This window comes from Rhinolophus sinicus, linkage group LG01, assembly GCF_036562045.2.
Source record: "Rhinolophus sinicus isolate RSC01 linkage group LG01, ASM3656204v1, whole genome shotgun sequence".
NCBI classification, from domain to species: Eukaryota; Metazoa; Chordata; class Mammalia; order Chiroptera; family Rhinolophidae; genus Rhinolophus; species Rhinolophus sinicus.
Genome location: NC_133751.1, coordinates 179,040,054 through 179,055,974, shown reverse-complemented (window position 1 = coordinate 179,055,974; position 15,921 = coordinate 179,040,054). Strand labels below are relative to the sequence as shown.

Below are 15,921 nucleotides of genomic sequence, written 5' to 3'. Positions count from 1 at the left end.
CATCTTAAGAGTTCATTTTGTTCAAGATTACAGGATAGAGAATGATTTAGTGGAGAACAAGAGTAAATGCTAGGAGATTAATGAGTGGACCACTGTAGCAGTGCAGGCAAGAGAGGGTCATGGTGATGCTGGGAAGGTAGATGGTAGAGACAGTGAGAAATGGATGGATTCTAGGAATATTTGGAAATGAAAAATCAATAGGACTTGGTGATTAATTAAATATGGGGGTGAGAGAGAGGAAGATGTTCTAATTTATGCCTATATTTCTGAGTTGCACAACTGGATAGATGGTACAGCAAGACGATGAATGATAAAAGAAAGTTAACTGGCTCATGAATTTGTTTTGAGCATGTTGAAGTGCTTTGAAATGTCAAAGTGAAAACGTCAAGTAAGAGCCTGGAGTTCAGACAGTAACCTGGACCAGAAAGAAGAATCTGTGAGCCAGCTTATGTAATTAAAGCTAGAGTATGTTGGAAATGATCTAAGAGAGATATAGCTTTATATGAAAAAAGACTTGGAACCAAGGCTTTACAAGCTTCACCAATTACCGTGTTTCCCCAAGAATAAGACCTAGCTGGACAATCACCACTAATGCATCTTTTGGAACAAAAAATAATATAAGACCCAGTCTTATTTTACTATAATATAAGACCAAGTCATAATATAATATAATATAATTTAATATAATACGGGGTCTTATATTAATTTTTGCTCCAAAAGACGCATTAGAGCTGATTGTCTGGCTAGGTCTTATTTTCGGTGAAACAGGATAACTAGTAGAGAAGAATGACCCTCAAAGGTAACAGAGAAGCAATAAAGATGAAGAGGAAAATCAGGAGAGTGTCATGTCATAGAAACAAAAGGGAAAAAACAGAGTGGCTAAGAATAGAGTGGCCAAGAGCATTGGATGTTGCTGAAAGGAAAGGTAAAGTAAGGATTAAAAAATATCTGCTAGATTGAACACAGGAAGGCCAATGGTAAACTTAGAGGAGACAATTTCTTCAGAGTGATGGGGCTGTAAGCCCTAATGAATAGGTTGGTAAGTGAGAGAGAGGTGAATAAATGGAGAACAGTGAGTAGTTAACTCTCTTAAGATGTTACAGAATAATGGTCTCGTGATTAAGCCCCAAGAAAACCCTTCACAGTGTAATTATTATACACCTTGTTTAAATGTTCATCATTATTTTATCACTACATGACAGGGTAATTAACAGATATACAGAGGAACCAATAACTTTGGAACAGGGACCAAAAACAGGTTTATTCAGAAGAAGTAATGTCAGATAAATGATTCGAGGGTTTATTCATACCAGATGCTGTAAATCCCTTGGTGTTTCTCACTTACTGCTCACCACAATCTTGCAAAGTGGAGTTATATTTTCTATTTTGCAGGTTAGAACATCGAGACAGAGTGGTTAACTTGTCCAGAATCACACACCCAGTGAGTGACGAGGCCAAGATTTGAATCCAAACACATCTAATGCTAAAGCCTTGGCTCTTAGCTACAAAATTATTCTGCTTCCATTTGAGAGCTGGCACTGCAATGCTGGAACACACGCATCTGGCTTTACTATCAAAGTTCTAGGTGAGCTGCTTTCTTCTTGTTGATATTTCCTAATCCTCTGGCCCAACACAGGGCTGAGAGAAGCAGGAAAGACGAAGCTGGGGCTACCAGCAGCATTAAAAAAATCTGCTTGGAAGAACTATAGGGACCTCCACACCATAAAAATACTGTGAAAGAATCTGGTGTTTTTGTTTTAACAAGAAGTACAAATGAGACACAAGCAGCCCACATTCTAAAATTAACAGGACCCTTCCTCCCACATTTGGTTAGTTCACTGTGAGAACAAGAAAGCAGCTCTGCACCAGTGCCGTGCCGGAACACAGACTGCATTGCACAGCTGCTCCTGTCATGTGATACAGGGCACAGAGTGAAGTCCAGTTTGTGGGGTCAGCGAACGCAGCACCGAGCCTTCTGCTTGAGACAAGTAACAGGAAACAGAAGAGCTGGCTTCCCAGGGTGCTTTACAAGATGAGGGGCTATACAGGGAGGCTGCGGGGCCAGCAGGAAGAAATGAAGATAAGGAGAGCCCCACCCCAAAGTTTCCTCCAATGGAACCAGTTGGTGGCCCACCATCCTGTTCCTTTCCTATTCAATGGGCATCGGGTCCAGCGGGAGAAAGACGACACAGGAACCTGAACTCCTATTCTGGCCTACACGGTGATAAGCACCTATACATTTCAGCAATCTGAGCCTTAAGAAAGATAGAGCAGGAGGAACATTTGGGAAAACTGGACCCGAAGGTCATCATGTGTTTTAGGCATTCAGGTGGGGCCTCAGAAATAAAAATGATCCCTGGCATTACTTTTGGTAGGGATAAATCTTGATCTACTCCTTGGCTGACTTTGTGCTTGGATGCAGGATGATCTTGATTGGATTATGCAAAAGATCTAATTTGAGCTGTTATTAAAAATTCTGAAACCCAGAAAAAATGACTCCAAGGCTTAAAGAAGCAATTTTGTACTAAGTTTAAATCAAACTCCCCAACTTGTGAGCTGGATGCTGACATGCAGCCTTGCCCCACTCGGCAGCGCCGTGTTTACAGCCTGAAATGACGATGCTCTGGGTGGTTATTTTTCACGTAGGAAGTCGCACTCACACCCCTGAGCCACCTGCATGCATCTCAAAGCTAACTTTTCCCCACCAGAAAACGATTCTGTTTAAACTTTTTAAAAAGAGAGCTCTTGAATGTCAAGATGTTATAAAAAGATAAAGCACGCATTCCACATGTTCACAGCCTGCTGCCTGGCTGGGCACTGGGCCGCCTTCCTTGAGCCAGTTCATTAGTGGAGAGCTTGATAAATGCTCACCACGAGCAGACTGGAGATTTCTTTTAGGCTCATACGTCGAACCCATTCAAGTACAGAGTATCATTATACAGCTTTGCTACGATTCATTTTTCCTAATTTTTCAATTATACACCAGTTAGGAAGCTCATTGCTTTAGCAGTAACTCTCTAATGCTTATATAAAAACACATGGATTTGGGTCAGACTTTTGCAAACTAAAGAGGGTTACACCCCTGGGGTGTGGGGGGCTCTGCTTCCAGAGCTATAAAATGAGGGGATGGGATTAAAGAATCACTCGATGCTTTCTAGTTCCAGCAGTCTACTCAGAATAGGGGGTAGAATGTCCAAGTTCTAACACTGAAGTATCTCTGGATGGTGGACAGGTTGGACAAGTATTTTAAAGTCATTTGACAGTTTTGACCTCAACTTCCAGATGAACCATCATTATTTTTAAGAAGAAAAAACCTAACTAGTTACAAACTCATTTTAAAATGTATGATCTTAATCAGTAAGTTGCTAAGTAACTTAATGGTCAACGAGAAAGAGTCCCTTCCCCTGGCAAAAATATGTAATAACCTGCCATTACCAACATTTATTCTTTAACAGAAAAATTTATATGAAGCAGAGATTTGTAATGAACCAATAAAAAAAATAATGCTGACATACCTCAATGCCTTCATACTAAACTTAAAAAGAAACTGAAGGGATATTGGGACGGCTCTTTGTGCAAGGAAGGATTCTTCACAGAAAGTTTCATGGTGAAGTTTCAAAAAGGCCCCTTGAAGAAAGAACTCCTCGAGTGGGTACTTAACTTTCAAGGCAGATATCTACCGTGAAGTGAAGCTCTTCAATATTGCATTTGCTCTAATGTCATATACTTGATAGAGCTACTGAAATTGTTTTAGGGAGAAGGTATAAATTATAAGTAAATGAACAAATATATGTGCTAGGCTTTTAGTCTATGATTGATATCAAAACAGCAACTTGAGTAATTAGATTTTGAAAGTAATTCATGTGAAAGCAATAACAAGCAAAGTTGGGAATCTGCCACTTGATTATTTAATTTCTTTTTCCTGCCCTGACTATAAATCAAGACATTCTCAAAATGGTAGGCATAGTAAAAACTGAGTTAAAAAAAAAAATTCCTAGAAAATCCAGATTCTGAATGGAAATAGGTTATTTTTGTTGTTGTTTTGTTTTAAGAAATCATTGTGGTAAGGATTACCTGAATTACAGCACTATTAATAGAGTTGTTTGGTAACGTGTTTCTGGAAGAAAATTAGTGCTCTGTGAGCAATCTAAAACCTCACTAGTGTGCTGAACCATGTGTCCGTTATTTAGTGCTTCCTCACTGTGTCTCTGATGTGGTCTGTGTCACCATGCAGTATTTTGTTTGCATCTGTCTCTTCTGCTAGACTGAACTCTTTCTGCTTAGGCAGGACCCCTGTCTTACTCGTTTCTGGTTTCTCAGAGGATAAGCACGACCTCATATACAGCACGTGTTGCATAACTTCCCTACTGTTTTCTAACCCTCCAAGTCCTCTCTGCCATGGCAAGTCTCTTGGTCCTTCAATACCCACAGTTCCCAGGAAAGCTCCCTGGATAACTCAGTCAGATGTGGCACCTCTCTTCCCCAAACCATAAATTCAGCATTGCACGCAGAGCCTTCTCTTTAAGGATATCAGAATGCGATTCCCTCAGGGCCTCGACCATACTGTATCCTTCTCCGAATATACTGTGGCCTCTAGCACACTGCTTTGTGTGTACGAGGAGTTTAAAAAGTCACTGATTCAGTAAACTCAGGATTTTACAGTCTCTGGGAATCATCTAGTGTAGTGGTTCTCATTGAGGGATCTACCACCTCCGAGGAGGCATTTTGAAAAACTGATGGGGCATTTTAAAAATCTATCAAATTGAGTGTGTGTATAGGAGGAAAGGGCAGGATGTTAGATGACTGAAATCACAGGAATCCCGCACAACAAAGAATTGCCCGGTGTCCTGACCTTTCTCATGTCCTAGACACTTTACATATAAACCCAAAGTATTTTCTGGTAGTTTTCCGATGGATTCCAGGATTCATGCTGTGTCGATTAAGAACAGATTGTACTTGGTGGTGTTCAGAACTTTACCAAGAGTTCTCCACCATTTGGAAAATCACATGGCCAACCCCAGCAGTCACTGCGGTTGAGTTCACAGCCAGCGCTCTGGGTCAGTTTGCATGTCTAGCAGTTATATTCACAAAGATTCCATGTCTATATGCAAATACACTTATGTAGCTCTTACTTCACATGTCAAATATAGAGAAGCAGTGTGCACAATATGCATTTGACTACTGTCTTACTTCTTTTAAGTGTAAGTACTCATTATATTAATAAGTGGTGTGAACATCTGGCTATTATACTAGGCCTTCTATTTTAATTGCTTCTGATTTCTTTTATTTTTTATTTTATGGAAAGTCTGTTTCTAGGTAGATTATATTATCTATGAATTTTATTTAAGGATTTGTTGTAAAAAATGAAGCACTGAGTCAGGATAGTACTGAGGACCACTGATCTAGTACATTCCAGTACAGTTTCATTATTTTACAGGAAGGAAATGGGACACTCGAGATGAAATGATGCACCCAAGGTCATACAGTTGATTAAGAAGTAGCCTTTTGTAGATTAACATATAGCTATAGCCCAAATAATTAACATTCCAGATTCTAACACCCTGGATGATTATGTTCTATCACATAATGTAAAATACTACGCTTTAATAATATTTCCTTTTGTCACCAATTATCCCTCCCTTATCCCAGCAAAGGTATCTAGAAAGAAAATTTCCTTAAACTTGGAATTTCCATTTTCCTAATGGTCCTAATACACACTAGAACTGTGTTTTTAAGGAAAAAGAATCCTCTGACTTAGTGCAGGGCTAGACTGAGCATTTACTTGTTGGGCCTGTTACAGTCGTCCCTGCCTCCCGACCCCAATCCTGCAGGAAGACTGAATCCCTGTACAGTGCAAGAAACCTTTCGCTTCCAACAATCCCAACAGTACCAACGACTGCACCAACAGGTTCCCCGTGCATCCTTTCCTAAGCAACTTTCCTTAAAAATTACTGACCTGTGACCCCACGGAGTGCCTTTGAAGGTTCCTCGGGTATTGAGAGCTTTTTCTCACGAGGGATAAGGGCTGGCTTTTCACTGGCAGAATCAGTGGATGAGCTGTCCTTCTCACAGCCATGGACGTGGCCATTTTGCATCTGCGGCGGTGCTGGCTGCAGGGGCAGGGGCCCCCCTTCAGGCCTCTCTGCCTTATCTTTAGCATCTTTGCTGCCTTGGTGCTGCTTGGACTTGCTCCTTTTTCTTTTATTGTTCTAGAATGAGACACAAATGAGAAGACAACATTATTTCGCTCAGACCTTTGATATATAAGACAAAACTGAGAAACCAAAATAAGATATGTTATATGTATATTTGTTTTCTGGCTCTTCTAATAGAATGGGTGAAAACACCTGTATCTTAACCACCCAAATTAAGGTAAACATCTTCCTTCTTACAATAAGTTGTATCAACTTTTACCTCGTAAACATAGTAAACAAAAAGTTTCCTCCAACAAGCAAAAATAGCAGGGAATGGCTAAAATACTGACCTGTGCTTTGAGGCACTACATACCTCTATGAGTACTAATACAGTAAAGTCCCCTGAAAGAACTTGAATTCAGTTACCATGCCCAGGGAAAATAACTCTCATTTCTTAAAGACGTGATGGCGGGGGGGGGGGGGGGGGGCAAGGAGGACACAGAGGTTGGAATCCTCTGGGGAGGAGAAGTTGAAGGGAGGATTGGTACAAAAAAGGCAGGCAAGTCCTTGCAAAATGAGGAAGTAAGCGGCAGATCCCCAAAGTCCACATTGGGTCTATGAAATAGGCACCAACCAACCAGGAGGTCTCCAGATTGCTGCCACTGTCCAGGAAGTGCCAGGCAGCCACAGGACCCAGAAGTGTGGTTTGGGTATGAAATCTCTGTGATGTGATAAAAGGAGCAGACGGCAGCTGTAGACCAACAATCATCACCGTGAATATTTAAGTTGGAGCAGACAACTGCTACAAAGTGATGCCAAAATGACCTGGGTCCACCTGGGTTTGGACTGTGCAGCTAGACTCCTGGACCTCCTGGCTGCTAGCTGAACAACACCACAAGGCTTCACTTTGTTTATTTAGAAATAACACACCCCTATGTTTAAGACAACCGAAATTATTTAGACCCCAACTACCACAATACGGCAGAGTTTTAATGTTTTTCTCCTAAAATATCCTAATGGTCAATAACTATAACAATATACAGGAAATTAAGCTGTTGTTCCTAATTATGTTGTATGCTTTATTGACTTTGGTTTTGTATAGAGGAGATATTCAAAATCCTTAACATCCAGTAGGGTACAGGTCTCAGCCAATCAGAACTGACCTATCAGGGCAGACTCTGTCCTGCCTGCTACATCGGTGGGTAGCAGCTGAACATCAGCCTGGATTTGTTCTTCAACACATTTGGGAAAGAAATACAAAAAAACCCAAAAAACAAAAAAACCCCAGCTTTCTCGTCTGAATTCTCTTCCCTACTCCCTTTCTTTTCCTTTGAAACCACGTCAAGCCCCTGAGTAAGAACTCCTCTAGAGAAGTGAGAGACATGCATTCATTGCGCGACGGGACAGGCCAGTGGCACCTATTCCCACACAAGTCGCATGTCTGCTGGGTGGTGAGACCATTTTCCCACTGAACTTCCAAGAGGGAGACTCACTAATGAGTTGGGTCTACAGCTGCTGTCTGCTCCTTTTTTCACATCACAGAGATTTCATACCCAAACCACACTTCTGAAAATTTTCCATTTAAGTGTAAATACTGCCTTTCAATCACTTCTGAATCATCATCTCACACAGAAGCCTTGGAAGCTATGATTAAAGATAAGCAGAGATTGTCCAAGATGGTGGCATACAAAGGTTAAGAAAAAAGTCTCATAATTCTTCCTGTTCTACATGAAACTAGGAGGAGAAAAAAAGGGAAAGGATAATTCCAGTAATTTCAGTAATCTTGGGATTTTATGAAAGTAATACTGCCTTTTTTTTTTTTTTTTGTTTTTGGTTTGTTTTAAATGTATTTCACAGGCCTGTGATCTTCCCTCATGAGGAAGGGTAGAGTGGTGAATTATATCTTGGGATACTCAAAACACAAGGCTTCGCTGGGAGACAGTGGGAAAGGGTCGGGAAGTTACTTTGAAAAGAGAAGCAGACTCTGTGTGAAAGTCATGAAACAGGTTACAGGCCAAGAACAAGGGGTTGTGTCTTATAGGAGCTAGTGAGCATGCTCACAAGATCAGGCAGGTGTGTGTGGGAGACCAGAAGTCCAGTATGTGCACTTGTACACCTCACGTGTGCCCAGAAGGCAGACTCTTTGTGACTAGACAAGAAAGCAAAATAATTTGAAAGGGGCAGATTAAAATTTTCCCTCTGGTTTCAAGGAGGCGTCTGCTAGGGTTCTTAAGAAGGGAAAACAGGTCCCCTACTATGATTGTAAGGTCTTGTCTTTTCTTCTTCTTTTATTAAAAAAAAAAAAAAATCTAGGTTAGAACTCAGCAAAAACGTATCTCAGGGTAACTTTGGATAAATTCTTTCAGTTAGAAAAACATGTGAAAATATACTTAGAGATTTTCAAGTATCTTTAAAACACTCCCGAATTTTTTCCTTTCTGCTACAGGATATGTTCCAGCAAGTTAATGTCTTGAATCTCCCTTTACGCCTTAAGAAAAACTCTAGGACTTCTAAAGCACACCTGGTGGCTAAAAACACTGAACAGAAAACAGGGGCATTAGTAGTGACGGTGGCTGGTAATTGAAGAGAGTCATGAATTTGGAAGCTCTGTGGGTGTACACATTAACATATTTGAAAGAAGCATAAAATTGGCAGCCTTGTTAAAATGATAACAACCATAAAAGTTTTGATTGAAGATGTTACTAACTTACAATCAATATTAATCTTACCTTCTTTTTTCCTGTCATATTCCATTCTTTTAGAACTTGAATTGCACTACCTAGACAAAGACATAGAATTTTCAATGTGCATTCACATAATAAACCACCACACAAAATTCATTTCAGTCTTTCCATCTTGGTAGCAATTTTTTTCTTGGCTTTTTCATTTGTTTTGATACATCTTACCTTAATAAAAATGCCACTTTCATGTTTTATTTCCAGAATTTCATTTAATTCACCGCATGATCTTGGTTTTATTAAAAAAAATGTTAAGCCCCACTACATCTGCTTACTTTGTTTTATCATTACTTTGTCTTAGAGAAAATGAAAGCTATCTTAAGCATTTTCTGGTAGCTTCACTGCCATTGCCATAGGTAAAATTAAAATTGCTCTATTTAATATATGAATCAAAATACCTATAATCTTCTGGACCAAATGTGGGATTTTGAATATTATTAACCATGAGAATTACAGCTTTTTGTTTGGCCATTTCTGCTCTTTTCTGCCTCTACTCATGTTCACAACTCGCAGGGTGATAGGAAGACAGATAATCGGATGTCAGTTTTGTTCTCATCACTGTGGATAGGCAGGGGATGTGGTCTTTGTAAGGTTTCCACTTTGAAGCAAAAGCAGTTCATCAAGTGACAGCTGAGTCCCAGGTTCTGTCAATGCCATTCATATATGAATGTGGAACAGCACAGACTCAGAGGAAAAGCCTAACCTGCTATCTCATACAATGTTTTAAAGGAATGCTTTGCCATTGGTCAGCGACAGTAATTGTTTCCACATAGTCTACCAATGTCCTTTCACTCATTCCAACTGTGCTGGGGGTAATTTCAACAGCAAATTATTGGTAATGAGTACATCAGTTGTTTTCTCATAAATAAGAGTACTCTTTCTAAAAGAGTAGCTTCTTAAATGTATTCTTTTAACAATTATAAGCATTCTCATACAATCTCATTATACGAATAGTTCTCTACAATGAGGGTGTTGGCCAAACAAAGATAAACTTCAGCCTGTATTTATAACAAATTGCAAATTAGTAGGGTCCCAATTATTGAGGTTACTGTCACTGTTGGATAAGTAGAAGCCATATTGCTTCGACTAATGTTTAGACAGGCTAATCCTATCAAATTCAAAGCTTCCAGTTCAATGCTCCTCTTAGGCTTTTTAAGTTACATGTACTTGAAATAGTACGACTGCACAGAAAAGTAAGCTCTATTTCAGACTTTGTAATAACTGGGCTGGTTTTTCTCTAACTTGCCTAGAGAATTAATGTTTCACAGTATTTTCCTTTCGAAGAACTTCAGGAAGTCACTTTCATTAGGTTTGTCCGTAAGTCACGCCAGTGGCTAATACATTAGGGTAGTCCTTACTTGTAGCTAAGCTTTAGTCTTATAAATCTTAAAAAGTTAAATATTGTTCTTTTTAAACAGAGGAAGAAGGTGAGATGCCCCCTGTTTTTAACTGCAATATTCAATTATTCCTCTAGTTTTCATATTTTGACATAAATTCTATTTGCAATTTAAACAATGAGCTTTTAGAGAGTAATTCTGAAGAAGAAATATCCATGTTTACAGAGAATTTTGAAACTGTTATTATTAAATTTTAATTACACTGAAACTGCTTGGAGTTTTTTTAAGCCACTTGGAAATAGTGATTTTAATATGCCTCATGATTCCTAACAAATATTTTTGATTCTCAGTGGTTTTTTTTTTTAAAACAAGTTGTCCAATTGGCCCCCCAACCAAAATGACATAAAGTTTCTCAGCGATCAATGAGGTTGTTTTTTTGTTTTAAATGAGACCCCAACACTGACAAGGTGAAACTTTCAAGGACAAGAAAGATGCTCTATTTAAATACAAGCAAATTTGATGACAGTGTGTCAGTTACTGAGCATCTGTGCATTTCATCAGGGTCACTCTGTGGAGGCCTCAACCCAAGTGAGGGTGGGGAGGAATGAAGCTAGGAATCTGTTTCCGTTCCTAAAGCTTTTTTTCCCAGGCGAGTGACATTGCAAGTAAAACCTGAAAAGAGTTTATTTGAGTCACGATGTGCATATTTCCAATTTTTTTTTCTTGAGACAAATTGCACTGAATGCTACAAAACTGAATTAATGTTGTTCTCTCTACTATTTGTTTCTTATGACTAAAGATTCTATACCTGCTAATCCATGAATCAGGGAAAAACAGAAAAGCTATGCACTATGGGTCTGCTTGTAGGTCTACTTTGAATGATAATCATTTTTAATTCAATTAAGACCCAAAACCTTGGCTGCAGACATCAGAATGTGAGCATGTTGCCTGGTTCCGAGAACTCGCCTGAAATGCAATTATTCTTGTAGAAACTTAGGAAAATTATTTTACTCCTAGGAAAATAAGTAAATCAAACCATCCTTAACAAATACAGTATAACTAGGACAACTGGGAAACATGCTGATAAGTCTTCCCTGACTTTATTTGTCAGATTAGGTGTAACTAGTCCATATTTACAAAATAGAAACTAATACCAGGACAGAAGACATATGATAACCTAGGACAGGTAGGAGATCTTTGTTCATAAATGGAACTTGTTTAATTTTATTAGGAGAGGAGAATTTCCCCATAATTTACAGGAAATGTGAAGCAGTCATACATTTATAGGGTACACATATTCCTGAGGCTTGAGATTCTATAATATCACTGGTAATGGGCTGTCTAAAAAACAATTATTTTAAGAATGTGAAAAGGGTGTTAGAAGTAGACAAGATGAACTGATATTCTGATTAATTAGACAAACGCAGAATCCTAAACTAAGAACATTAAAGAATAAACCAGCCCTCTCCGTCTACCAAAGCATTAAGTTCAAGGATTCCATTCATAAGGCCAAGTAGAATTACCCTGGTTGATGAGCAGACTTTCGAGATTAGGGATAAAGTACATTATCGTCGGTTCACATCAAATAAAGGACATGTCTCGTTAACTGGACTGACTGGTAGACAGTGGAATTCGGAGCATTATTTAGAAACTACCCACAGTCTTTATTTATAATGAGAAAAAAAACTTTAAATTCTGCTCTTATTGCATATGTATATGTGTTTTTAAAGCCTAACATATTTTTATGAGAATTACAGTATTAGTAACTAATTAGTATTCAATGCATTTAAGGGAAAACATACAGAATACATAGAATATTTAGGTCTAACATCTTCAGGTTCAGGGGACATATAATCTTACCATCTACGAAGGCTTGCACTGCTTTATCTACATTAAAATCAAACTGCTGTAGCACCAGCACTATTTCGTTATTGCTTTTGTTGGGAACAACTGATCGAACTGCATAGATCTGTAAAGGAAAAGAAAGGAAACTGAAATGTAAACACTTTAAATATTTTTCATCCACGAATTTCTCACTGGATAGAATTCTAACTGTTAGAAAGGCCCTGAGAAGCCAACTAATCTATCTTCTTGCCATCAAGCATACCCATGGCATTTCAGACCAGTAAAAATTCCTCCGTATAATTACCTTGATACCCTCTTTACTGTGTACACATTTCTACAAAGATCCCCTTGTTAGGACTTGAATAACAAGTGTGAAAAGCCAACTCTGGTTTAGTTATCTACCCTCCTCCAAGATTCCAGATGCACACAAGATGTGTTTTCAGTGAGGACACAGATGCTTTCCGTCTCAGGCTCTTCCTCCACTGGCTCGGGGGGGGGGCGAGGGGGAGGCATCTTTGGAAAACATGCAGAAATAGCCTCATGCCTCAGCTTCTCTTATCTGCACAGTGGAAACAGTCATCTCAAGGTTCACACAAGTGTGCCGGGAAATTCCATTAGTGTTTATAGAGATATAAAAATGTGGGGCATTGTAGTTTTGAAATGGCAGTGCAAGCTGTAATACAGAAATGTTCCCAAGCACACTTCTGAAAACCAAACATTTAAAACACAGTAAAAGTAAATACATACTTGTATATGAGAACTAAGGATTTCAACAGATTAGGCTGACATTCAATTTTTAATGACCTATATGTATTTCTTAGTCAAATTTAGCACGTATTCTTTCTTCTGGCTTACTAGAAATAATTGATTTTTATCTCCCAGAACTTGCAATTACTGTAGGATGCTCCATCTACTTTAGCAAAATCTGGTTCACTCAGCTTTCTATCAAGGGGATTACTGTAGCCGCTACTGACAAATACTCAAGTACTGCATGGAACAAAGATAAGTGGCATCCACAACGATGGCCATGAAATCACTGTCCAATTTTTACATGTTTTCATCAGTGGTGAATTATGACCAGTTGAGTTTGAGAGTCACCTGCAGTTTGCTGTAATCAAATTCATGGCATACATATTATATGGATATGGTATGTGTAATGTGACTATTAACCAGAACATTTAATTAAGCAGTATAGCATATTTCTAATTATGTTAGAAAATTGGCAGCCTTCACCATATAGGTCTGTGTGCAAGAGTATTTGGATTGTAATGAGAAAACAGCAAAGCCGTGGGTATGTGACTTGTAGAGGTTCTGACACTATAGATTGGAAAGCTGGTTTTGAATCTTTTTTTTTTTAAAAAAAAGATTTTATTGGGGAAGGGGAACAGGACTTTATTGGGGAACAGTGTGTACTTCCAGGACTTTCTTCCAAATCAAGTTGTTGTCCTTTCAGTCTTAGCTGTGGAGGGCGCAGCTCAGCTCCAGGTCCAGTTGCCGCTGCTAGTTGCAGGGGGCACAGCCCACCATCCCTTGCGGGAGTTGAACCGGCAACCTTGTGGTTGAGAGCCCACTGGCCCATGTGAGAATTGAACCAGCAGCCTTCGGAGCTAGGAGCACAGAGCTCCAACAGCCTGAGCCACCGGGCTGGCCCTGGTTTTGAATCTTAACACTCATAAATACTAACTATGTGGGGTTTGCTGAAGACTCTAATATTAATACAATATATGTATTTGTATATATGTGACTCAAGATTCCTTTGATATTTTTTTCTATTCTCACATTTTATGGTTCTTCGTTTTTCTAGCCTTCATATTAAAAAACAATAACTTGTTCAAATCTAAGTTTTTTCTCACTTTTTCTCTTTTCCCTCTTTAAAAATCCATTCAATATTTTTTGAATGCCTATTGTATGACAAGGCACCAAACTTCCTGGAATTTATAGACTTGAGAGAAATGTACACAATGATCAAATGATCACACAAATATGTACATATACAATGAAATAAAAGTTATAAAGTCATATGAAAGGGAGACCTGCCTTTATATAGATACAGAGATGAGTGGGAGGTAAGGGGAAAGGCATTTTAGGCAGAGGGAACTTCATGAAGGAGGAGCAAGACACAGATGAGGAGGCAGGGGCTGGAGGTGAGTAAGGAGGGAGACAGAGGGTGAGGCTTCTAGAGGGTGAGGTGAGGCCAGAAGTGGGCAGGAACCAGATCATGCAGGGCCTACAGGCTGTGCAAAGGATTTAGGTCTTGTGGTCATTACTCAACTATCGTTTTGTAAAGTTGTCTTTTCTTATTCATTGATTGTGTTAGATAGCTCTGTATCTACATCTACATCTGTATCTATAAAACACTGTATAAGTTAAGGTGTTGATTTGATAGACTTAAATATTGCAAAATGATTAGTACCATAGCATTACCTAACACCTCCACCCCATTACATAATTACCATTTCTTTTTTTTAAGATGTACTCTCAACAACTTTCAAGTACATAATACAGTATTATTACCTACATTCACCACGCTGTACATTAGATCCCCAGAACTTGTTAATCTTAATAACTGTAAGTTTGTACCCTTTGACCAATAGCTCCCCATTTCCCTCTCTTTTTCAAAGGAAGCCAAGATGGGGAGTAAGAAAAAACAAGAACAAAAACACATTTGCATCCAACCCAGGAAAGTTATTAACAGTGTCTGTCCAACAATAAACACGATGGCCTGTAGTGATCAGTGCCTTGGACTCATGCTTAACACTGTATGTTACCCTTCTAATGTAGTTCTTTTAAATAAAATTCTAGCATTCAAACCACTACAGTTGGTTAGTATACAAAATTTCTTAAATGACCACATCAGCCATGTCCTTATAAATAATACAATGCTTAGTTATTAATTATATTAACTACATTATACAGTTGACCCTTGAACAACACGGGTTTGAACTATGTAGGTCCATGTATAAGCAGATTTTTTTCAATAATTAATGTAAATGTATTTTCTCGTCCATGTTCCTTAATAACGTTTTCTTTTTTCTAGGTTAGTTTATTGTAAGGCTATAGAAAATAATACATGTAACACAAAATATGTGTTAACTGTTTATGTTGTCAGTAAGGCTTCTAGTCAACAGTAGGCTGTTAGTAGCTAAGTTTTGGGGGAGTCAAAAGTCACATGAAGTTTTGACTGCTTGGGGGTCAGGATCTCTAATCCCCACGTTGTTCAGGGGCCAGCTGTCGTTACATTCAACCAGAGTTTTCAATCCAGCAGAACTGCGATGAGTAAAGACGCAGAATTATGGAATTCACATAACTGTTCCATGCGCTTCCAGTTCCTCCGCTGTAAAACACAGTCCACCTTATCACGTTAAGGTAAAGTGTAGTATAAACCATGGTTTATACAGGCACGTCGTTTTTAGACAGTTCTCCTACTCCTCTCTCTTTTTAAAGGCAAAAAAATAAATAAATAAAAATAAAACAATACAACTATGGTCAGATAGAGTATACATCTCTCCTTGTCATTTTATATATCCTAGCTCTGAGCGTATCCTTAGAAAATTATCAATAACTGAGTTCTGATATCAAATCTAACAACAAATATTGCATACAATTCCCAGAGGAATGTAATTAAGACAGGGATGTCAAGTTTTAAAAAATGAGAAAACAAAAAGGACAAAAGAAATGTCTGCCTATTCTGAGGTATTCTATAGCAATGTTGAATTCTAGTGAATTTCTGGGCTAAGCTCTGTTTCTACTTTAATCACCAGACTTAGCTAATGTGAAGAGAGTAGGATTGTTTCTCCACTTTCTTATTTCTAGTCACTACATTTATTTTCCTATGAAAATGTCTTTAAGAAAGATGGAGAAATCATG

General features: G+C 38.6%; 1 protein-coding gene across 9 annotated transcripts in view; it reads right to left on the bottom strand.

Annotated features, from left to right (window-relative positions):
* SPATS2L (spermatogenesis associated serine rich 2 like) overlaps positions 1-15,921 on the bottom strand; it is a 162,562-nt gene that overhangs the window by 43,209 nt on the left and 103,432 nt on the right. For all 9 annotated transcript variants that reach the window (XM_019746487.2, XM_074339760.1, XM_074339764.1 and 6 more), the window contains 3 exons: positions 12,070-12,178; positions 8,864-8,913; positions 5,957-6,209 (listed from right to left, as the gene is read on the bottom strand). In XM_019746487.2, the coding sequence (XP_019602046.2) occupies positions 5,957-6,209; positions 8,864-8,913; positions 12,070-12,178 (412 nt within the window). The remainder of the gene's footprint in view (positions 1-5,956; positions 6,210-8,863; positions 8,914-12,069; positions 12,179-15,921) is intronic.